The sequence below is a fragment of the Maylandia zebra genome, linkage group LG17 (assembly GCF_041146795.1).
Source record: "Maylandia zebra isolate NMK-2024a linkage group LG17, Mzebra_GT3a, whole genome shotgun sequence".
In the NCBI taxonomy this organism is placed as follows: domain Eukaryota; kingdom Metazoa; phylum Chordata; class Actinopteri; order Cichliformes; family Cichlidae; genus Maylandia; species Maylandia zebra.
Genome location: NC_135183.1, coordinates 4866170 through 4892189, shown reverse-complemented (window position 1 = coordinate 4892189; position 26020 = coordinate 4866170). Strand labels below are relative to the sequence as shown.

General features: G+C 40.0%; 1 protein-coding gene across 2 annotated transcripts in view; it reads left to right on the top strand.

Moving 5' to 3' along the window:
* ptprz1b (protein tyrosine phosphatase receptor type Z1b) overlaps positions 1 to 26020 on the top strand; it is a 68458-nt gene that overhangs the window by 2479 nt on the left and 39959 nt on the right. For both annotated transcript variants that reach the window (XM_004568861.3, XM_004568860.3), the window contains exon 2: positions 21046 to 21114. In XM_004568861.3, the coding sequence (XP_004568918.1) occupies positions 21046 to 21114 (69 nt within the window). The remainder of the gene's footprint in view (positions 1 to 21045; positions 21115 to 26020) is intronic.

Genomic DNA, 26020 nt, shown 5'->3' with positions numbered 1-26020 from the left:
ACAGTCTCCATACAGCGTACATCTGACTTCTCAGTGTGTATCACACCTGCTGCCTTTCATGCTCTATCTGCAGTTTAGCAGGAAGGAGAGGATGTGAGCTTGTGTTCCCTTTTGGATACAACATTTTGGCTTTGTACATATGAAGAACCAAGTGTTTGGAAACCCCCATAACATGGAGTTTTAGTATCCTGTGATCCTGCTGGTTAGAGATTTAAACCTAATCTGATTCAGCTCAGCATGGTGGTTGTCTCCTCTGGTGCTCTTACCACTTCACAGCACTCTGGGCTTCGCTCAGCTCACACGTTAAACTCAGCTTTCCAAACACAACACCTTGTAGCTGATGCTTTTTTCCCCAGCTTGGTTCTGCAGTTGGTTGCGCGGTACCACCAATCATTTTGTATTGAGTTTAGCTCTAGTGTTGAGCTTGGAAATAGTAGCAAAGGCACTGTGGCTGTAATAGATTTGGCAGTGCATGACAGATAGTTAGATGGAGTGAGACAGCAACAGGCTGCATGCTATTGATCAGTGTGTGTGTGTGTGTTTGATCTGTGAGTGTAGTGTGTACTAATCTCATCAAAATTCCTCTGATCATCAGATGAATTTCATGAAGCCCCCTGTGCAGAAAATCTGAGCATTACAGCACCATGCACTGTCATCTCTGAAGTGTTCAGCGAATTGTACGGTGTGCTTGTGAGATACCATCTGGCTGGCCAGTGCACTCTGGGAATTTGAACCAAAGGGGTTGCATCCGGTGACATAAGGATAGGATGCCTGATGGTGTAATAGTAATTGGCTACAAAATATTGGCACGTACATCCTGGCACCCCTAGTGAACTGAGCATGCTCCATGTGTAAACACATCAATTATATAAAAGAAGCAGTCGAATCAGTCAAATAGATGGTAATGCACAATAGACGTGTCTCTTCTGTAACAGTTAGATTTAAAATTTTTACTTTTAAATGAGATCTGTTGCCTTTTTTCCTTTTTTTTAATATACATTATAGAATATTTATTGCTATGGTGGTTGATGCTCATATTAGATATGGTCGAAGACTCTAATAAGAGGTTTATAGAGAATATAATACATAAACTGATACATACAGTGCATACGACTGTCCCTGTGTCCCCTCAGTTTGAATGAAGACACCACCTTGTCTCCAAACTGTTGCCAACTGCTCACTGAGCCATAAGGAAACTTGAAAAAGTGAGATCCAAACCAGAAACGGAGAATGTTTTCCTTCAATGTAAAAGCTGTGCCTTATCAGTGCAACCAACACGTTTCAGAAGGTGCAACAACCAATTGCTAACCAGCAGGACAATGCCCATTTTTCGCTGGTGACCGGAGTTTGCCAAGGGGTTGTGATCATTCTCTTGGGCTCTGTGACAAGTCTAAGAATTAAGAATGAATGAAAATTAGTTCTTTAAGCGAACTTTAAAATCAACCATATTGACATTAAATCTGTTACTTTATCAATCTTCGTAGGCAAATTGAACACCACGATAAGCTGTGCAGGTTCGTAGCTTAGCAAAGTCGTACTAAAACATTTGACAGATTTTCCAGCGCCGTGTAGCACATAAATCGTTTCGAGGTCAGTAAACACAACCAGAATTCATACATAAGGCACACGGGATTATAAGCTGCACTGTCGATTTTCAGAAAAATCAAAGGATTGATTTTAAGTGTGCCGTATTTTCCAAAAAACACGGCAATAACGACGGCCCGCTAGCATGTTCTACCAAAAATAGTGCTTTGTTGTGTATCTGACGGACGAAAGCCAAACCAGTTCCACACCATTGAAGTTGCAGCATTTTTACAAACCAATTCTGGTTTATCCGTTTCACTCAACAATCCGCTTTCGCCCTTCTCATTCTCCGTCGCCGCCATGCTTTTTCCACCATGTGCGTATGAAAACAAAGGCACTGCGCATTTACCCATATCACGATATTTCATTTTCTTATCGTTGCCCAACATTATACCGTGAATGGTATGATATGGCCCAGCCTTAAATTAAATCATGACAGACAGTGCACGTTTTCAGCTTTAATTTGAAGGGTTTTACAAAAGTAATGGATTCATTGTTAAGGATTGCAGCCATTCTTGTACACAGAGAGCCATTTGCAGAGGCTCAACAGTAATTGGACAAGCAAACATAATTTTAAATATAAAGATTATTTTTAATACCTGGGCCTAAATTCTATGCAGTGAGTGACTGCCTGAAGTCACATACACATAACATGCTTCCCTTGAGATGCTCTGCTGTGTCTTTACTACAGCTGCCTTCAGTTGCTGTTTTTTTTGTGGGTCTCTCTGCCTTTAGTTTTGTCTTCAGTAACTGAAGCATGCTCCCTTGGGTCAAGATCAGGTGACTGCTGTGGTCATTCAAGAATATCCCATTTCTTTGGCATGAAAAGTTTCTGGGTTGCTTTTGCATTATGTTTTGGGTCAGTATCCATTTTCACTGTGAAACATTGTCTGGTTAGTTTTGGAGATCAGTTTTGACTAAATCTGAACAGAAAGTACACCCTGTACACTTCACAGGCCATCCTTCTGCTCCTATCAGTAGTCATATCATATACACATTAGCCGAGCCATTCCTGCACGTGCCATAATACTGCTTTGGATCATGAGCTGTTCCTTTCCTTCCTTCATACCTTTCTCTTCCAAACATACTGGTTTAAGTTACAAGTCTTAATTTTATCTCTCCAACGAACCAATTACAATGAGATACTTCCCTTCTGTTCTTGACAATGTGACATTGGAAATAACTCTGTGATCATCCACTTTGTCCTCTGTGGCATTAGGCCTTTTGGTGTTGCCCGTACATGCCTTCTTTTTAAGAATATAGAATACATTAGCCAACTTCTACATTTTTATTTTCTGCTCTCTCTTTGGTAGGTTTATTTTGTTTTTTTCAGCCTAATGATGGCCTCCCTCACTCACATGGACATATCTTTGAACTTCATTGTTCCAGCAAACAGTTACTGAATGCAGGTTCAGCACTTCGAGTCAACTAATACAACTACTACAGTGCTTTTGTAAAACCCTTGAATTAAAGCTGCACCCAAATCAAATCTTGAATGTTTGATTTAAAATTCACCGTGGTGATGAACAAAGAAATAATTACACACATTCAAAAAAAAAAAGAAATTTCACTGTCCAACAACTTACAGACCTAAATGAATAAAAATTTAAACTAATAAATGTATTTATGTTGATAATTTCATTTATTTGCACATACTATACTATAAGCTCTGCCTGATTTTACTTTCAGGTTCACTGCTTGTGCAGTGATGTCAATAGTGGGCAAAACTGAACTGAATTGAGCAGATCGACCTCTTAGATTGCTCTGTTGTCACTGATTACAGAGCCATTGTAGGGTCTTCACCTGACAAAATAATGTTAATATAATGTGGTGCTACATAAATGAAATTGAATCAAACTGAAAATTAAAAATGAACTTGGATATCCAATGTATCTATTTGAGGCAATGTTAAAGGATACCTCATAGAAAAATCAGGTCACTGCCTAATTTAAAAATCCAGAACCCTCTGAGCGTTTTAGTTGGTGTCAGCATCAACATAACATAGAAGTACTACATATTTCTATTTCGGAGCCCTGCTGTTTTGTACATAGGATTGCATTTAAGATAAAGTCTGTTTGTCAGTCTCCATCTACCTTTAACTCCATACTTAAGATGAGATTATGTGCGCACTAATTTACACACATGCACACACACATTCATACACACGTGTGCAGGCTGGTGGAGTCAAGCTTGGTCAACCAACGAAATAAAAATCTTCACTGAGGGAAATAAATCTTGTTAGAAAGATTTTCCAAAGCCTTCTTAACTGTCTGGCATTTGGGATTTAAAAAAAAGTGTATATATATATATATATATATATATATATATATATATATATATATATATATAAAATCTGATTTCTTTTTTTCTTGACAACACACTGGGGAGAGGATGATATTGCATTAAAAAAAAAGATTCATTCTGAAAGTTGAGGAATCTATTAACATTTCTGTGTTCTGCAGACTTTGTACAGCAAATCGTATTGAAAGCCAAACTTGAATGTTGAGTATACATGCAGAGGTAGGAAGAACTGTCCGTAGCCACTGCTGGGTTGGTGTTGCTAAAAACCACAGCTGTTGCACTGAATAATTGATTGGCTGCTTTCTACTTTGATAATTTTTCTTCCTGCCCTCTGTTTTTCCCCACTCACGCAGCTACTTTTCTGTCTGGCCCCTCCATCTAAAGCATTATACTCGTAAGTGCTCTTATTCTTTAATCCACTCAGACGCATTCTGCTGCGACTGTGACAGCGTTTGGTCATGGCTATTTTAGAGCTGGTCTGTGCCACGAGGACTGACGGATCTCTTTGATACTGAGCGGCCTGAACAGGAAACTCAGCTCAATGAATTGCTTATGTCAGTCAGAGCTTTCTTTTTTTTTTCACAAATTACTTTGGTTGCTGTTGTCAGTTGTGATTTAAAAATGCATAAAGTGTCAAAGATAAAAGGGCATCAAAACCTGCACAAAGAGGTAGTGGGAATGATTGAGGATTTAAAAAAAACAAAAAAACCCAACTTAGTTTCTATATTTTAAAAATAAACTTTAGTCAGTTTTCTCTCGCAGTTTAGTTTAGTTTTTAATCAGTGTTTAATTTTCAGTTGTCTCATTCCGATTCACTGTTTCAGTTGGTTATGTTCCTAATAAGGTCATGGTTTAGGCTTAAATGCATCTGTGGCGGCAAACATATACAGTGGGGCAAAAAAGTATTTAGTCAGCCACCGATTGTGCAAGTTCCCCCACTTAAAATGATGACAGAGGTCAGTAATTTGCACCAGAGGTACACTTCAACTGTGAGAGACAGAATGTGAAAAAAAAATCCATGAATCCACATGGTAGGATTTGTAAAGAATTTATTCGTAAATCAGGGTGGAAAATAAGTATTTGGTCAATAACAAAAATACAACTCAATACTTTGTAACATAACCTTTGTTGGCAATAACAGAGGTCAAACGTTTACTATAGGTCTTTACCAGGTTTGCACACACAGTAGCTGGTATTTTGGCCCATTCCTCCATGCAGATCTTCTCGAGAGCAGTGATGTTTTGGGGCTGTCGCCGAGCAACATGGACTTTCAACTCCCGCCACAGATTTTCTATGGGGTTGAGGTCTGGAGACTGGCTAGGCCACTCCAGGACTTTCAAATGCTTCTTATGGAGCCACTCCTTTGTTGCCCGGGCGGTGTGTTTTGGATCATTGTCATGTTGGAAGACCCAGCCTCGTTTCATCTTCAAAGTTCTCACTGATGGAAGGAGGTTTTGGCTCAAAATCTCACGATACATGGCCCCATTCATTCTGTCCTTAACACGGATCAGTCGTCCTGTCCCCTTGGCAGAAAAACAGCCCCATAGCATGATGTTTCCACCCCCATGCTTCACAGTAGGTATGGTGTTCTTGGGATGCAACTCAGTATTCTTCTTCCTCCAAACACGACGAGTTGAGTTTATACCAAAAAGTTCTACTTTGGTTTCATCTGACCACATGACATTCTCCCAATCCTCTGCTGTATCATCCATGTGCTCTCTGGCAAACTTCAGACGGGCCTGGACATGCACTGGCTTCAGCAGCGGAACACGTCTGGCACTGCGGGATTTGATTCCCTGCCGTTGTAGTGTGTTACTGATGGTGACCTTTGTTACTTTGGTCCCAGCTCTCTGCAGGTCATTCACCAGGTCCCCCCGTGTGGTTCTGGGATCTTTGCTCACCGTTTTCATGATCATTTTGACCCCACGGGATGAGATCTTGCGTGGAGCCCCAGATCGAGGGAGATTATCAGTTGTCTTGTATGTCTTCCATTTTCTGATGATTGCTCCCACAGTTGATTTTTTCACACCAAGCTGCTTGCCTATTGTAGATTCACTCTTCCCAGTCTGGTGCAGGTCTACAATACTTTTCCTGGTGTCCTTCGAAAGCTCTTTGGTCTTGGCCATGGCGGAGTTTGGAGTCTGACTGTTTGAGGCTGTGGACAGGTGTCTTTTATACAGATGATGAGTTCAAACAGGTGCCATTCATACAGGTAACGAGTGGGGGACAGAAAAGCTTCTTACAGAAGAAGTTACAGGTCTGTGAGAGCCAGAGATTTTCCTTGTTTGAGGTGACCAAATACTTATTTTCCACCCTAATTTACGAATAAATTCTTTACAAATCCTACCATGTGAATTCATGGATTTTTCTTTCACATTCTGTCTCTCACAGTTGAAGTGTACCTCTGGTGCAAATTACTGACCTCTGTCATCATTTTAAGTGGGGGAACTTGCACAATCGGTGGCTGACTAAATACTTTTTTGCCCCACTGTAGCTGGGAAGTCACCAACCTTCTGATTTGTAGCTGACCGGCTTCACTAATAAACTCCAGCCCCTTCCAAGAAGTATGACCTGTAGCGACCTTAGTGAAACTTAGTTTGCTGGGGAAGTGACTCTATGCAGAGGTGAAAGTCTTCTTTCACCAGATATCTTCAGTTGTCTGGTGTTATGGCAACTCTGACCTCAGCTAGTAATGCTACATTTCTCCGTGGCTTTGGCAGTGTTTGTAACGTGGTGGAGGATCAACATTTCATTAATGTTTCTATGAATTCTCTGAAAACCATGCAACACAATGCTGATAACATAAGACGAGTTCTGGTTACCAACTAGAAAAGCCTTCAGTGCTCTTCAGTTTTTCAATGATCTCCTCTTTTGCTACAACTGATACTGGCAACATCAGCACTACCTCTTTAGAACCTGGGATTGGATTCATCATGCCTGAAATACAACCATCCAGCTGCCTTGCACTGGCCCAGCAATGTGTGGTTAAATGTTTCTCTGAGAAATAAGATGCCCGGCTTTCTTGTGTGGTATCTAGATGCTAGGTGACTTGGAGAGTAAGAGAAGTTCAAACCCATGTTACTTTGTCACTTCACAGCAACTGGCCGTCACAGACTTGAAATGGTGGTAAATTTGTCTTCACCATTTAGTGCTTTAAGTCTGAAAATGTCCAGGAGCTGATAAGAGGATGAAGATAAGGATCAGAGGAGTTTGCATCTAAAAAGGCCAATGTCTGGATAAGAGGGGACAAAAGGTGAAAAGGAGAGGAAGAGAGTAACTAAGCCAGTGAAACCAGTGCTCAGATATACAATGCCAATGCCAATGCTCTCTCTGTGGTCTCTCCAGCTGAGAAAGTCTGTCTGAAGTTACAGCAGCTGACAATGGCCGTCTGTCTCTGTCTCTGCCCACATACAAAAGCTACTGTTGTTGTTTTTTTTTTGTTTTTTTTAAGAGGCTGGCACAAGGACCAAGGCTTCTGGAGAGGGAGTACCTTTCTAGTATGTTTCTGTACTTCTGAACTCACACAATCACACTTTTAGGACAGTTCTTAGTTAGATAATTGAATAAAGTTAAGCTTTATGCTAAAGTGTAATTCAGACTTGACTTTTATTTAAATACCAATTTATATCTTTAGTTATGTGTGCTGCTGATAGACCTATAACTGCAAATACTTTTGTTTGGCATCTTAGACCTATATCAGAGGTTAGACTGACCATGACAGCACAGTATTGTTTTTTTTTTTATTGACAACAAAAATTTCAGATGTAAAGAAAATGGAATAGTGGATAAAATAATATGTGACACTGAAATTAATCAGTATATTAATTGTTTGTTGCACCCCTTTATTCCTCAGTTGCTTTAATTTGAGCTATATGATTTGGAACATACAAGGTCTTAAATAATCAGGCCCCATCTTATCTTAATGTCCATCCATTCATTGATTTTCTACTACTTATCCAGATTTGTGTCACATGCTAAGCAGAGAAGCCCAGACTTCCCTTACCCCAGCCACCTTTTCCAGTTCACCTGGGGGGAAACAGTCTTTCCCAAACATACCAAGAGATATAATCTCTCCAGCGAGTCCTGGGACTGTCCTGGGAAAGGAAATCGACAGTTTATGGCAATATAGACCAAGCTCTGACTATGATTGTACGGGACAGAATGAGCAGTAATGGGGGCCAGACAACCACTCTCCCGATAGACACCTCCAGTTCCACCTATAGCTGGAGCACACCCTCTGTTCCCCCTTCTTAAATAGGGGAGCCACTGCCAGTCAGCCAGTCCAGAGGCACTGCCCCAGACCTCTATGCAACATCCAAATCCAATTTGAGCCGACTGTTAATTTGATTTGGCGCCGTAAAAATAAAATTGAATTTAATTGAATAATGCAGAAAGGTGACAACCAGGACAGACCTACAACATCCAGAGCCTTAAGGAAGTCGGGGCACCCCAGGGCCCTGGCACTGAGCAAAAAAGTGGTTGTATTGAAAGTTAAAGGAGATTTAGCTTTTACTTTTTCAAGCACAAAATTCAGAGAGGGGAAGAGTAGAGGTTGAGTGAATTTGAGCAGAGCATTAAGTTTTTTTTTCTCCAGTGGGAACGTTCATTAAGTTGCTGCTGCTGTGACCAATGAGTTTTTTGAAAGTTGATTAACCCCCACCAGCCAGCCACCCCATTAGTCACACATGCTTGCGTTCACATAGAGATTCTTGAATCGAAAGATTTGGGTGAGCTCTTGGAGCAGTCTCCCCTATATTTGTGTGCTTGAACACTTTTTCAACAGCCCTTGAATACCTTTGTATACGTGCATAAATACAAATGTATATGTGTAGGGATTGTTTTTGAAGTCTGTAAGTGTATCCATGTGTTTTTGTGTTGCTATTCCAGCCTATGTGTGTTTGTGTGTGAGCGCTTTCTGCTAAACAGGAGAAGAATTGGGGGCGTGATCCTGCCCTGAAAAATAGAGAGGAGAGGGGATGGTTTTGTATCCATGGAGATAGAGAGAGTCAGAGTAGGAAGCCGACAGGAAGTCAGGGTGTTCAGCACGCCATCAGGGGCTCTTCCGTTGTCATGACGCTGTGAACTGTTGTCATGGGAACTCTGCTGATTGAGGCTGAATGCTTATGGAAAGCATGCTGAATAGACTCTACAATGAGTCTCGACACTTGTTGATAGGGAAGTTTTTCCACAATTACGCTTTAAGGAATCACCAGATGAACAAGACTGTGCGATGTTGTTGGTCTGTGTCGTAACATAACGTAAGATTTAACCAACCTAGAGCAGAAAATTCTCAGAGAAAACAAAACAGCCTTCAAGAAGCCATATGTTTTTTTCCTTGTGTCCTTTTTGTGCATTCAGATTTGTTAGCTTTCCTCGAGTAAACAAATCTTGCAGATCCTAGGAAATCTTCAAGATGATCTTTGTTTAAAACCACAAACAGATGTATCAGTGTGCAACCTGGCCCCACTAAACTACAGACTACTAATCGCATATTCCAAACACACACACACACACACACACACGCGCATATCCAAAGATGCTGTGTGGTATTTTCTCAGTTTGTGCCAAGCAGATGGAAATGGTACATCTCACTGCTCTAACGGGCAGATTAGTGAGATGCACACACATGGACGCACAAAGCTCGCTGATGACTAAGGTGGACATGTACACAACAGTAACCACAACACATAACCAGTGGGAACACGGGAATTGGGTTGAAACATTAAGCACGGACATGCGCACACACACACACACACACACACACACACACACACACACAGATAAACAGTTGTGCGTGCCAACTGGCTGCTTTCCTTCAGTCCACTGCGCTCCTTCCTGCATACATATGTGTGTCCTAGATGTCGCCTCACATCACTCATTCGTTACTGGTAATACGTGTGTCATGGCTTATTTAATCTCCTTTGATAATTGTGTGTTCACCTCATTTGACTAAGAAAATGATCTGACACGTACTCACATGTGTATGTGTGCCAGAGAGAGAGAGCATATGCTTTCATGTGCTGCATTTATTCATAGGCTTTGGATAAGAAGGCTCCTGTCTGACCTGCTAGTTTGATTTTTATCTAGGAGAAAAAATTTGAGGTCAGTCCCCTGCAGGGCCTCTGCTACTCACAGTTCATCAGAAATATCCCAGCTGCAGGCTAAAAGTGGAGAGAACATGCTCATTCATCTTCTTAACATCTGGCTTTAACCCAAGGCTGGGATCTTTTTTTCAGAGTTTAACACTATAGCTTTATGAGCTTACCTCATTTAACTTAGAAGATTATACTGAAGCCCAATGAACAAGACAAGAGCTCTCTCAATCCTAATTTAATAGAACAGGAAGATAATAAAGTACTGTATATAAATAAATATACTGTATATCAAAGATGGATCCAGCCAGAGTGGTGATCCCCGCTGATTTGAAAGCTATTTCTCTTAATCTCAAGTTTGCCATTGAGGTCATTAGATTATTTTTTTTTTAACTAGATATGATCATATATGTCTGAGACAGTAGTGCTGGGGGGGTTATTAGCTAATGCTAGCCTGGCTTAGTTAGCAATAGTGATATTTAATTGGATGCACAATAATAAGTTTAAAAAAAAGAATTTTATTTTTGGGAATATCGTATAGTTGACTCCTTACAGTGCTTTTCAGCAGCTACAACTAAACGCCGAAAAGGATTAGAAAGCATCCACCTGTCGATCAAATTGGCTACACTCCTCCTGTGCCCATCTTCAATTCAATTCAATTCACTATATATCGCCAAATCACAACAACGGTCACCTCAAGGCGCTTTATATTGTAAGGTAGACCCTACAATAATACATACAGAGAAAAACCCAACAATCATATGACGCCCTATGAGCAAGCACTTTGGCGACAGTGGGAAGGAAAAACTGCCTTTTAACAGGAAGAAACCTCCGGCAGAACCAGGCTCAGGGAGGGGCGGGGCCATCTGAGCCTACATCTAAAATATTCCAGGAATTGTTTACAAAAAATCTTAACAGAATAACAGAAAAATACAGCAAGAGGACACCTGCTCATTAATTTTTACTGTTGTGGTAATTGCTGCTCTCTGGACACTGCCTACGTATGATATTGTCATTCAATTTATTGTGTGCAGTAAACAAGAATATTGCACAGGCGAAAGAAAATGTTTAACTCAATGCAACTCTGATTACATTACTAACTCCTGCTGCCAGTGTGGGGATTCCCTTATAGTACAGTCCGCACCCTGAAACACACTAAAGCTTTTGTCCCATGGAGACCCAGCAGCCACTTTTGAGTTGTCAGGCGGTGTGTAGATGAAACTGGTTAAAGCTGAGAAGAGTTTTAAATTACAGAACAAGCTTGGTTTTATTAGATTTTCATGGAGCCAAATGGCAGGAAAGGAATATGTGATACCTCATCTGGCTGGACATAGTCGGGTGTCAACGCTCTGTGTGTGTGTGTATGTGTGTCTGCATATGTGTCTTTTAACCCTCCCTTTCCCAGCTGTTCAAGACAGGGCCCCATATTTTCATGGTCACCTCTAAACCAGTCACATGCACACGCATACACACACTTTCTCACAAAGCTTATTTCTTTGCCTCTTTCAGAACAGCTGGAGTGCAAGACAGTCCACATGCTCTGTTACACACACACACAGAGTGCAATGATAGGCTTTTGTGATAAGGTTTTATATTGCGCTTTTAATGTCGTTGACTCTCTGCGGAACAATGTTTGGTTTGTTTAGCACACAGAAACAATATCCTCCATTTTATATGGAGCCTAATCTCTTAAACTCATAACCTGCACTGGTGGACTTTATTCTGAGGTTTCATTCTTTCAGGTGGACATAGATATATGTGAGACATCTTAAACACAGCAACACACAGAAAGACCAGAAAAGGTCCCAGAACTAGGCAAAACTGGGCAAAATCTGCATTTTATCTATAAGTAATTAAATTACTGGGATTTTATTAGATGGACAGTTTAATAAATGATGTTCATTGGACCATTTAATGGATATTTAATTAGACTTGTAAATAACAGGGTGCTTGTGGTACAACCAACATTTAAGCTGTCTCTTGTTTAAATCTTCGTTCTGTTTAACCATCCTGCTAATGGACCTGTGCATAGTTTCCAGTATGACACACAGGAAATCAGACCGAGGCTGATAGAGTACGATAAGGAAACAGACATAGTGAGACGGTGAGAGATGACATGCATACTAATTTAACCAGCTGATGGCTAACACAGCTGAGTGCTATATAAGTTATAAGATGGCCCCTGGTGGTATGTGCCTGTGTGTGTTTGGGCTTGTGTTTCTGACGCTGAGGTCAACAGGTGTCACGTTTTATGTGACGCGGATGTAGTGTGTTCATCAGAGATCCGTCAGGGCAGTTTTTGTCACTGCGTCCTTTCACTTAGCAGTGTTCAGTTTATGGTTGAATGCCTCAATTTGGCTTTGGATGTTGGTTTGACACTCAGGTCAAATTTAAGATGAATGTAAGATTAACAAAAAGAGGCGACTCTCCCCCTTTTTGTATAGTTTGTCTGTATTCAGGGGCCAGTCTAGTTTGCTATCTAGTGGTAAAACTAGATATTTAGATTTTGTTACCACTTCTATGTCCAACCCACAAACTTTCACAGGGTGGAGACGAGCTCTGAATTTTTGCAAATCTACTATTGTGTCCTTCTTCTTAGAGTTGTTCAGTATGATGTAGTTTATTAAATGAGCCAACAGTTACATCTCAGACTCTACAGGCCTCTGTTAACATCCTAAATGTTAAAGTTCTTGACAGAACAATTAGAAAAAGATGAAAAAATTAAAGCGTGTTTGGAAGGGTTGCCAGGAGAAAGCCTCTTCTCTTCAAAAACATAAAAGCGCGGCTTATGGTTTGTAAGGATGTATCTAGAGAAACCACAAGACCTTTGGAATAATGAGGTTTGGACACAAAGGGCCAGAGTTAATATGTTTGGCCATAATGGCTAACACCAAACACAGCATATCTGCAGAAACACTTCATAACAACTGTCAAGCACGGGGGTGGATGTGTGATGATTTGGGCATGTCGTGCAGCTACAGGACCTGGACATCTCACAGTCATTGAGTCAATCATAAACTTTTCTATGAGTTAAATGTGAGGTCATCTGTCAACAGCTAAACCTTGCTTGGGGTCATGCACGAGAACAATAATCTGAAGCAGTAAATTTACAACAGAATGGCTGAAAAATAAAAGAATAAAATGTTGCAATGACCCAATCAAAGTCCAGACTTTGACCTGACTTAACAAAGCTATGCTTAAACTGAAGCGAGAGAGCCTGACAAAGCCACGTGAGAATGATTATTTTGAGTTTTTATTTCCAGGCAGTTCTACAAGCTACTGCATTTTTTTAACAGTCTATTTCTGCATTTTGATTTAGTTTTTGTTAGATAAATAGTGACACAGTGGAATTCATCATGTTTTGTTGTTCACTAAAGCTTTGGATGTTTATTTAAAAAAGTCTTCATTTATCTTACAGCAGACAAATATGATGCCTCGCAGCTTGAAGGTTTTGAGTTTTCTTTCTGTGTGAAGTTTGCATGTTCTCGCTGTGCCAGTACATGCCAGCCTATTTGTGGAGCCTAAATTGGCTGCAGCGGTGGATGTGAGCAATAGCAGGCTGTCTCCTTGTGTTAGTCCTGTTATGGTTTGATGACCTGTCCAGGGTGTACCCCATCTCTTTCACAATGTCAGCTGGGATGAGCTTCAGCCCTCTGTAACCCTAGTTAGATAAGCAATGGTCTGAAAAAAAATCTATTTTAGTGGATGTCTCTTTAGGGTCCCCTTTCCTAAAAGCTCCCTGTCTGCTTACTGTAAGCCTTTGTTGGAATCATTTCAGAAAAACTAACAATCTAAGTATCATAGATTTCTGCTTGAAAATGGTCTCTGTACAAATTAGATCCATTTACATGTATTATTAACATTGTAACATTGTAACATCGTACATACAATTGAATTCATATATGATTTTTACCAGGCTTCAAAGTAAACCCCTTATAAATGAATACATTCACAGGACCTCACAGACACCTTTCCCTCTGTGGGTGAACACATGTGGGCTTCCTGTTGGAGTGCTGAGACTCATTTAAGAGGACAACAGTAATAACATCTACCATTAAAAATCAGTGTGTGTTGGTGTAAACATAGCAGCCTATTCCCTCATCTCAGGAGTCGGGCTAAATCTCCCCCAGGAGTCATGTAATCCAACACGGTGCTATTCATTAGTGTTCAGCTGGGACAGCTTCGCTTTTCCTTAATCTAATAACAGTGAGAAGGTTTCAATGAATCATTCCCGCAGCATCTCCATCCCCCCACCGCAGCCTTCACCAGAAGAAAACCAATGCTATTGCTGTATAAATCTAATAAAAACAACCAAAAAACAAGTGACATATCAGTTTAATTCAGTGAATGAGAAATCCAGTGATCCAAAACTAATGCAGGTTCACAAACTGCAACACTAAAATTCTTTGCCTAAACATCAATTCTTGATTTAATTTGGTAAGTTCACGTCCCTGCTCTGGGCAGAGGGGGATTGGTAACTAAAGAAGGAGAAAAGGTCACGGTCAAATATGTAGACTGAAACAGTAAATTTCAGCACTTCATCACCAAATCACGTCTGGAATGAATCAGTGTTGATGTAATGAAATTCGAGAGGTAGCACTAACCCGTCAGGGTGATGGGAGCAGGAGGTAACAGTTTCATGACCTTTGCCTTTGTGATCTTTGTCCCCTTTTCCATTTAAAAGTTGTTTTTTAAATTTTGTCTACAAGAAAAGTGGCACTGTAAATTAAAAATGCACCTACTACTAATACCTGCTATTTAATTTAAGAAACGTGGTTGTGTGATGCTATTTTATTATTATTTTTTTTTAAGGAAAATAGTTTTTCCCAACCAGCTGATACACATGTGAAAACGAAGGATCTTTTGTGCTTATATGCATGAGTGTTGCTCTGATAACAAATTATCCTCACTGACTGACACGTCAGTGTAGTCAGTGTCGTCAGTGTCAAGTGCCTGTTCCACGCCTTTCAGTCAGGATTTCATTCATCTTAATTACTTTCATTTATCACAGGACATCAGTTACTTCTGGATGCCCTTGATGCAGGTATCAGATAGTAGCCGTGTGATTGTTTGACAGTGAAACATTGTTGGAGCGCTGCATGTCCTTTGACTTTCCTGTCTAAATAAAACACCGTTCATAGAAAGTCTTCTTTCTGCAGCAGTCTCTTAAAATTTTAATATCAGGAAATCTGATAAAGCAGATAAAGTGCAGATGGGTGGAATAATACAGTGATTCAGCTGTGAGCTTTATGCATGGCCAGCCTGTAGCAGTGAAAGCCCATCAGTCTCCGCTATGCTCTTAAAGCAGAGAGCACCAGTGTCTTTTTGCTCCTGGCTTTTCACTGTCTCGTCATCTCTTCCCTCAAGTAGTGTCTAAAAACTGACTGACAGCCACAGACCAAATGTGGCTTTGTGGCTCTTGTGGCTAGCTCCTGCTGTAGCTATGAAACCTATCTGTGTGATCCAAAATGTCCACAAACCCCCCAATATATGCCTTATCTTATCTGCTAAAAGCTTCAACTTTACAGTTTTTGCACTGGAAAAACCCCCAAAAGTTTCCACATGTGTGCATTTCAGCATAACGTATTCATTACTGATAACAAAAGGTATTTTCGTTAGCAGTGCTGCATGTGTACTTATAACTTGCAGTGAAGACAGTAGTAACCCTGGACAATATGTGCATGTTGTGCAGAGAGTTGGGACTTGTGTGTAAATGGTGTTTTGTAAACTTTACATGAGGGGGGAAAGGAGGGGCAAGAGGTCTAGGCAGGGTGGCACATACCTCTTCAGTGAAGTAAGTAAGTATGAAAATCCTCTATATGTAAAAGGAGTCAATAAAATATCAGCAAAACACTTTAAAACTATTTATTATACCATTATCTCTTCTAAGGAAACTAAGAACATTTTTAGGTAGGTAGGTTTAGACAGTTAGTTTTTTCAAGTATTTAAGGACGTAAAAGTTGGAGTTGCTGAACAGAAAAAAAGTTTATTTTTAAGGATTCTTCACTAAACTGAGAAACACTTTTGAAAAAATCTCTTAGGATTCAACAAGCCACTGTTGTAAAGGAACATCATGAGCTCAGGCAGTATACCTGAAGCTGCTGGTTCCTGTTCATGGAGAGTTTTGTCTCTTTCTCTGCCAGCTCTTTTAAGAGAATGCTTGTCTTGGTTTCCTCCTTCTGGTCTTCCATCTACATTTGTCCTGCTGAGCAGTATTCTCTTAAAGGGCAGCACTCTGGAAAAGCACCTGTGAGAACCTTTTCATTGTCTAATTTTGAGAAATCTTTTCCTGCTTTACCAGCATCATTTCACATGCAGGGCACTGCCAGCATAACGTGCATCCACAAAGTAATCACAGCGCTTCACTTGTTCCACATTTTGTCATTTTTTCAGTCTTATTCCAAAATGAATTTTATATGAAAATTTCACCTCAAAATTCTACATACAATACCCCATAATGTCAAAATAAAAAAAGTTTGCTTGAAATTCTTACAACTATATATAAAAAAAACAAAAAACAAAACAAAAATGTAACGTAAGCATTCACAGTCTTTGCTTTAGACTTTGTTGAAGCACTCTTGGCAGCAATCACTGCCTCGAGACGTTTTGAGTATGGTACCACAAGCTTGGCACACCTATTTTCGGGCAGCTTCTCCCTTTTGTCTTTGCAGAACCTCTAAAGCTCCATCAGTGTCTCTTTTCCTGCAAAATATATGAATTTAGCCAAGATTAAGCCGCTCCACAATACAGCCAGTGTCCAGAAAAGTACAGTGCACTTACATTGTAAGATTGTGATTTTTCATCAAATTACCAAGAAAGTACTCAGCACTCACAGTACTTATGCAAATATAATTTGTGGATCCCTTTATGGAAAATACCTGAACTTTTGCAGTACTTAAACGTACTCATAATCTACCTAAACTACTTAGGCATTATTCAAAATTTGTTACAATCAAGTTATTTTTTTGGTTTCTTTAAAAAACTTGATTTGTTACCCATTATTCCAGTATGCCTACCTTTAAGTATTAGTAGATACTGTAATTTTAAATAAAATACATACAGAAATTTCCTTTAATTACTTGGGAATTACACTCTTAGTCACAGGCTGTATTATGAAGTGAAAAACGTGCTAAGTTTGCTGTGTTCATTCGTGAATTCCTGTCACTTGAGTTAGAGAAGACTTGATACAGTTATTATTAAGTTTCTCCTGAAAGTTGCTGTATTTTCTGTCCCATAGTAAACTAAGGTTTTGTCTTTTGATTAAGCAGAAAACCGTTTTTATTGTGAGAAAGGACATGAATTCATAACTGCACAGCGGGTCATGGATGTCTAATCAAGTGTCGTCTCAGTGATCACATGGGAAGGAAATACTGCTGAGATGCATTTATTCTGCATTTTCATTCAATTCTGAATATTTGTTTTCCACGCATTGCCCATGGCAGTTCTCCGGTTCTCCTGTTTTTCTCCAAAGAAATACTTCAAATCCCTTTTCAGATGGAAATTTAATTCTAGAAAAAAACCCCTTGAAAATCCAAGTTTACCAAAGAGCATTACCAAATTAGATTGCGCATAGTGTGACGTTAATGAAGTCATTATTAAAGCTCCAGCTGACTCCATTCATTTCTCCTCAGTGCTTTTCTTCGCTCCTTGTAGACACATAATACACATCTAAAGTTATTGTGACTACATGGACCATAATAATTCACAGATACAGATCTGGTTGTAGTTTTCTTCACTTGACCATACACCTAAATACACATCATTTCTCATTCTTGCAGTACAGGCAATATGCAGGGTAATACATGCATTAACTACATACATTTCCAAATGTAGTGGATTCATCGGTGACTGTGGGACTGGATTCATGTAAAAGCGATGAAGCACAGTAAAGGAAGTGCGGATTCATGTTTTTTTGTTTGTTTTTGTGGATTGAAGCATAAGTCACTGTTCAGATATTTCCAGAACCCTTTTTCCCTCAAAATGTTTTCTGTTTTTAACTCTTCAGCCAGCTAGTTAGCAGTGAGCTGTCTGTAAACTCCAAAAAGAGAGAGAAGAAAGCAACGATTCTTTTATTTTTTCCCCTTAATTCACTTATGGGGTAAAAACGTGGAAGAAGCAACAATGAGTCAGACAAGTGTAAAATACATTACATCCCCCTGTGGCTGATTCTCTGTCAGCATTTGTTGAATATTCATTAGGAAGGAGTTTTAACAGATGATACAGAAAGGATTTGTGGCAGCGTTGCATTAAATATATTTGGTGTTTGAACAACACAAGTGCATATGTCACATGTGCAGTAATTTACCCAGTGTTTCTATCCTGCTGCTTTATGCAGTAAACAATGGGATTATTCTTGAGCCGCACGGACAGATTTAACGTTGTGGATATGATGGTTGTTGTCCGTGACCTAAATCTGACTCTGCGCAGGGCTTTCATCTTCCTGGAGGACAGGTTTTCTGTATTTTTGCACACAGTAAAAGATCAAAGAAAGAGAAGATGGTTTCTTATAGTCCTCTTATTTTTTATTTATTCATGTTGTTTTTGACACAAACCTTTCAGATTCTATGTTGCAGTCTGGACTGTCATGGAGCCCCCTGCTGCTCTCTTTGTGGGGTTCAGTGTAGCAACAGGCTTGTTGGACCACACGTAAAGATAGACATCTTTGCAGTTTTGATTAACAGAAATGCGAAGATTTTTTTTTATAATGTTGTTGACATTATTATCCAGCTGAGATTACCCTTGTGCCATGAATAGAAATGATTAGGAAATACACTTGATAGTACTCACTCAGCTCTCCTAAAAACCAACCAACCAAGTTAAGAAAATAAATTCACATGCAGTCGATTCTTTCATTAAATACCTTTCATTACCGAACCCTGTTTGAAGTAGAAAGGAAAACTAAAGCAGAGAAAAAGATTGGTATGCAGAATGTGGAAAATAGAAAGCAAGAGTCTGAACTAGATTTAGCACAAGGAACAGAGCGTTGTGCGTTTTTATGTTGTTACACTGTGATAATAGAAGAGAGGGTGGTTATGGAAGGGCACAAAGCTGTTAGCAAATGTACAGCTAGTGGAATTATTAGCTATGCAAGCAGCACTTCCACAGATACACTGAAGCTGCGACACCATTCATCATCGTGTCCTCATCTGTCCCAGAGTGAAAGTTACTGCCGTGATAGATAGCTCTATGAATGTGTGTTTGTGTGTGCGTGTATGCTAACAGAATTACAGTTACTTCCTGCGCTCTACAAAGTCATCTCTTGTTTAGTGATACTCTTTTATTTCATTTGCATCACATACTTAGTTAAAAAGATGGAAAATGTTATTTAGATTTGCTATCATTCGTTACATTTGCCAAGAAAAGTTGTAATATGTACATTGTTGCAATTTATCACCTGCACCCTTTTCTTTTATCTTTGTTGGACTTGTAAAGCTGTGTTTAACATGGGTGTATACACATAAATGGCAACCAACAGAGTCCAAATGAAGAACAGCTGTTAAGAAAGACAGATTTACTTTTACTGCCAAGACTGTTTCTTTACGGCGACAATTCAATTTTAGCTGGTGCGGAAACTGAACTGTTTAATTTTCAGTTATTACAACTTACAATGTTTCATTCATCATCAAAGCAGGCAAATTTACACGGATTCATTTGCAAAAACACAGGTAACTAAAGTCGGCCTGTACATGCGAATATATATTTCTCACCGTGCCATGATTATTCTGTTTAGATTTTAACAAAAATTATAAAAGAAGTGATTGAATTTTATTATTTTAGTTTAATAATTTCATAAATACTACCAAAGCATGGTGTTATTGTGCAATCGTATCATAATCATAATAAACATCCAAATTATCATAAATTATTGTTGTCAGGTTGCTGATCCCTGTGTCAGAGAATAGTTTAACAGTCAGAGGAGCATGATGAGCTCAAGTGGCAGAAAATGGGAAGAAGGAATTATTTCATTAATTAAACCCATCCAGCAAAGACAGATTGTTACTCAAGGCTACACACAGGTCATTTTGATGAAAAATAGAGATGTTTTGATTCAGTATAGAATTCATTTGTTGGTTTGTTTAATTAAGACATCAAAAGGCTCTGGACTGGACTACCCAGGATATAGAATATGTTTATTGTAAACCACCTAACCTGCATTCATTGCAAACATAAATTAAAAACATGTCTATTTATATTCCTGGTTATGAATTGTAACTTTGAAACTATTGTATTTCATGGGAAGTACAGTGTGAGGTGGGATGTTGTCACTTTGGAAAAAATGGTAAATGATCTGTATAGCACTTTTCTAGTCCCTAAGGACCCCAAAGTCCTTTACACAACCAGTCATCCACCCATTCACACACTGGTGATGGCAGCTACATTATAGCCACAGCCACCCTGGGGCGCACTGACAGAGGCGAGGCTGCCGGACACTGGCGCCACCGGGCCCTCTGACCACCACCAGTAGGCAACGGGTGAAGTGTCTTGCCCAAGGACACAACAACCGAGACTGTCCAAGCCGGGGCTCGAACCGGCAACCTTCCGATTACAAGGCAAACTCCCAACTCTTGAGCCACGATCGCCCCAGAACTATATATTACATTACGTTCAATACATTGCAAATTTGTAATGATGAAATCTGTCACGTGTGGGCCTTAAAAGGTAGTTTCTGGTGTGAGTGGCATTTCAAACACCTTGACCACGATTTTATTTTGCCCTTCAAAAGTGAAAAATAGTCATTTCATATATTGACATAGCTCTGCGGAAGAGAAAACATTTCTGTCAGTGTCAGAATTCTGGGAAAATAAAATCCAAAACACACCCCAATTTTTTTCAGTGGCCCTATAAATGTATAGGGCCACTGAATAAATCAGTATATAACACCAGTTGGAAAAATGGAATAATTCAAAGTTGTGGCTGTTTCAGTGTTACTTAGAGAATCTTACCTTTGCCGTGTGCTTAAATGAAACTAGTTTTTTTCTAATAGGCAGCTTGGTGAATGAACTGAAGTGAACCCAAGAAAAAGTCATTGATCACGTCATACTTAATAATCTCTCTCTGTCCCTGATAGTTGTGGAAGCTGAACCATTGGCCCAAGGCTTGAGGAGGCTCACCGAAGATGTCGACTGGTCATACTCAGGTCTGTGTGAGCTTTTTGTGGCTTTTCTTATTTCCTTTTCTGACCTTTTTTGGCATTAAGAGGAAATTTCAGATGAGAATCATCAGAAATCTGATCTGCTGTCAGTTACACGGCGCAATAAATGGCAAATCAAATCTCAGGTCTATTTTTAAGGCAGTGTTGTAATATCTTTGAAATATATTTTACATCGCTAATATGAAGAACGATAAAGGAGAAGTGAAAGACAAGCAGGAAAAGAAGGAGAGCGCACTGCAAACTTGCAAACAGTGACAGAAGGTTTCAGCCAGAAATCCCAGAGGATTTCAAAATCACTCAGACGCTTCCTGAAACAGACAGCTACACCAGACTGGTCAATGTCAGTCTGGACCGTCTGAACATCACATCAAGCAAAGGAATTATGTGTTACTATCTCCCACGAGAGAGCCTTGATCTACCTCAGACCATATGGTTGGATGATAAAGGCTAACTCAGCACGAAGCTCCTCCCGAGCTAAGCCGTGGGTCTAACAGAAACGAAGAGTGGACGCAGACAGACAGCGATGGTCCCAGAGGGAGAGATTAGCTGTTCAAGGGGAACCGGGAGGAGCGAACAGGCTTAGCAGGCCATCAGGGGGTTAAATGCAGAGCTATTAGACTTATTAACCTGCACTTCTAAGTAGCATGTTGGTGATAATAAGCACGTCATTTGAAGCTCATACAAGAGAAATGGTTAGTTTTAGGCTTACAGGGATCATAGACAGTATAAATCAATAACTGGCAAATCAGCAACATATTCTGTCTGGTTTATTGATCCGACTCCTGATGAGTACACAGAATATAATGTGCAGCTATGAGTATTTGTTAGAAATGTTTATTGATGGGCATACTGAGCAGACAGAAACATTTTTTCTGTAGAAGACAGATGGCAATGCTGTTCTCCTGCACACCAAATCCACTGTTTGGGTTTCTGTTCTTTGAATCCCTGTGTTTCAGCTCCTTAAAAGGGAAGCTTACCATTGCAGAGATTCGCAGTTAACGTCACCGCAAAGCAAAAGATTAATGTTCCTCTTGGTCTTCATTCCTTTACCTGAATTTCTGCAAATTACCATGACAGTGTCTCCAGCTCTCACACAATTTAGCATGTGAAAGTAATCATTCGCAATCTGCTTTACCGGTGGATGAATTGTCACCGTATTCCCGAAACAGATATCGTTAGCCTGTGAAAATGAAATGTCGCGGCTGTTTGTTCCAAAGTACAATTCATCCACGTCCTTGCTAACTGGGTGAAATATGAAACATGTTAAAAACAATGAAGCAAAAAGGATAAAACGGGATCGAATCGGCCGTCACAGAAGAATTTAATTAATTAATGAACCGATAAATCACTTCTCGTGCATTTTTGAAGGAGGAGTTACATACATGCGCACACACACAAAATTCGCATACAGCTGTGTTATTTTTTGTTTCCGAGACTCGCTGTAGTTCTATTTGTCAAACAGCATGAATGTCAACATATTCATATGTATTTTCATCTCTGTTTTTTTCTTCCTCCCTCTTGTCAAATCTGTACAATCAATTCCTCGACAGACACACACATACGCCCTCTTTGTCAATGTGGAAAAGGTTTTTTTGTGTAAATGGTTAGAAACAATGACAAATGTCTACAATAGACATGGTTCTTTCTTTCATTCTTTCATTCATTCAAATGTCATTATCACAAATAAAGGTAAGTCAGTGGCAGTTCATTTAGATTCATTCTATCTGTGTGTGTGCGCGCAGTCTTGTTTTCCTGACCAGCTCTGTTTCTTGCCTTGTGCTGTGCACTGAGCCATGAGTAAAAGCATTAACATGTGAAAGAAATACACTTCATTGTGAAGCACTGTGCACTGTGTTTTAGTTAGGTCAGGAGTGGGGGTGGGGGGTGCGGGCTGAAAAGGAAATAAAAGAAAGTGTGTGTGTGTGTGTGTGGGGGGGGGGGGGGGGGGGGGGTGTTAGAGAGTTGGAGAAGGTTTCAAATTAGGTTACATCCAGATCACAATACCCTTTTTGAGATGCTTACCTCAGACGTACTATGGTTTGAGTCCTAATAATGTTTAAAAGTAAAGAACTGAAACACAATTCCTGCTTAGGAATTTGTGGCGGCCTGCCTTTTTAAAGAAGTGATAGTTTATACGTTTTAGTCCAAAGCAAGAGTGGTTGGTCTGTGTTTTGTCGTCTGTACAAGGGATAGTTTTTCAAATCATCGTCATCATCGTTGGCAAAAGCTCGGAAAAGCTTGAGAAAGTAAATAGTGAGAGATACTGTATATCAGATAGTGAGCTATAATATGAAGTCAGTATAAATCCCTTGTCATGTTGTTATCTGTTTAGTTTATGGCTGGACAGGCATATTATTGGGCCTCTTGTTACTGTCACTAAGACACCTGGATAGGACTCCAGTCACCCCAGCCATAAACTGTTCAGACTACTTCCATCAGGAAGGAGGTTCTGCAGCATCTGGTCCCGTACCAGCAGACTGAGAGACAGCTTCTTCCACCAGGCCATCAGACTGATGAACACGTCATAGACACCTCAGCTTCACTACTGGAACTTTAACATTATGCACTCCATACTGTACAGTAATGCCACTGTTTTGCACATGTCTCAACTCTGTATATTTTTATATATTTTATTTATTGTTTACTCTATTTAATTTGTAAAATACAGTGGGGCAAAAAAGTATTTAGTCAGCCACCGATTGTGCAAGTTCCCCCACCTAAAATGATGACAGAGGTCAGTAATTTGCACCAGAGGTACACGTCAACTGTGAGAGACAGAATGTGAAAAAAAAATCCATGAATCCACATGGTAGGATTTGTAAAGAATTTATTCGTAAATCAGGGTGGAAAACAAGTATTTGGTCAATAACAAAAATACAACTCAATACTTTGTAACATAACCTTTGTTGGCAATAACAGAGGTCAAACGTTTACTATAGGTCTTTACCAGGTTTGCACACACAGTAGCTGGTATTTTGGCCCATTCCTCCATGCAGATCTTCTCGAGAGCAGTGATGTTTTGGGGCTGTTGCCGAGCAACACGGACTTTCAACTCCCGCCACAGATTTTCTATGGGGTTGAGGTCTGGAGACTGGCTAGGCCACTCCAGGACTTTCAAATGCTTCTTACGGAGCCACTCCTTTGTTGCCCGGGCGGTGTGTTTTGGATCATTGTCATGTTGGAAGACCCAGCCTCGTTTCATCTTCAAAGTTCTCACTGATGGAAGGAGGTTTTGGCTCAAAATCTCACGATACATGGCCCCATTCATTCTGTCCTTAACACGGATCAGTCGTCCTGTCCCCTTGGCAGAAAAACAGCCCCATAGCATGATGTTTCCACCCCCATGCTTCACAGTAGGTATGGTGTACTTGGGATGCAACTCAGTATTCTTCTTCCTCCAAACACGACGAGTTGAGTTTATACCAAAAAGTTCTACTTTGGTTTCATCTGACCACATGACATTCTCCCAATCCTCTGCTGTATCATCCATGTGCTCTCTGGCAAACTTCAGACGGGCCTGGACATGCACTGGCTTCAGCAGCGGAACACGTCTGGCACTGCGGGATTTGATTCCCTGCCGTTGTAGTGTGTTACTGATGGTGACCTTTGTTACTTTGGTCCCAGCTCTCTGCAGGTCATTCACCAGGTCCCCCCGTGTGGTTCTGGGATCTTTGCTCACCGTTCTCATGATCATTTTGACCCCACGGGATGAGATCTTGCGTGGAGCCCCAGATCGAGGGAGATTATCAGTGGTCTTGTATGTCTTCCATTTTCTGATGATTGCTCCCACAGTTGAATTTTTCACACCAAGCTGCTTGCCTATTGTAGATTCACTCTTCCCAGTCTGGTGCAGGTCTACAATACTTTTCCTGGTGTCCTTCGAAAGCTCTTTGGTCTTGGCCATGGTGGAGTTTGGAGTCTGACTGTTTGAGGCTGTGGACAGGTGTCTTTTATACAGATGATGAGTTCAAACAGGTGCCATTCATACAGGTAACGAGTGGGGGACAGAAAAGCTTCTTACAGAAGACGTTACAGGTCTGTGAGAGCCAGAGATTTTCCTTGTTTGAGGTGACCAAATACTTATTTTCCACCCTAATTTACGAATAAATTCTTTACAAATCCTACCATGTGGATTCATGGATTTTTTTTCACATTCTGTCTCTCACAGTTGAAGTGTACCTCTGGTGCAAATTACTGACCTCTGTCATCATTTTAAGTGGGGGAACTTGCACAATCGGTGGCTGACTAAATACTTTTTTGCCCCACTGTATGTGTACACACACACACACACACACACACACACACACACACACACACACACACACACACGTAGAAAAATATTTAGTATACACATCCAGAAATGCATACTATTATATATTGTACATATATTTATTAGTTTCAGATGTAGCCATTCTTGTATTTTGCTTGTTTACATTATTGTATTTTGCACAACTCTGTTGCTTGTGAAGCTCGCACACAAGAATTTCACTCACATGTGCTGTACCAATGTACCTGCACATGTGATGTGACAATAAAAGTGATTTGATTTGATTTGATTTGATTAAATGTATTACATACAGCATGTGGCTGCACCATTCACAGTTTGTTTTTTTTGTTTGTTTTTTTTAAGTTGCTGATTCATCTACTTGAGAAATAAATTAGACTGCTCAAAAGAGTTAAAGGAACACTTTAAAAACACATCGAATCTCAATAAGAAAAAAACATGTGGATATGTATACTGATATAGACTCGGTAATGTGTGAGGAATGGAACGATGTCACACTTTTGATGGATTTCATTGGATCAGGTAACTGTGGGGCCATTTAGTGGTATCAGTTCCTTCGTCCTCCAGAAACTGCCTGCACACTCTGGCATACTCATACATGAGGCC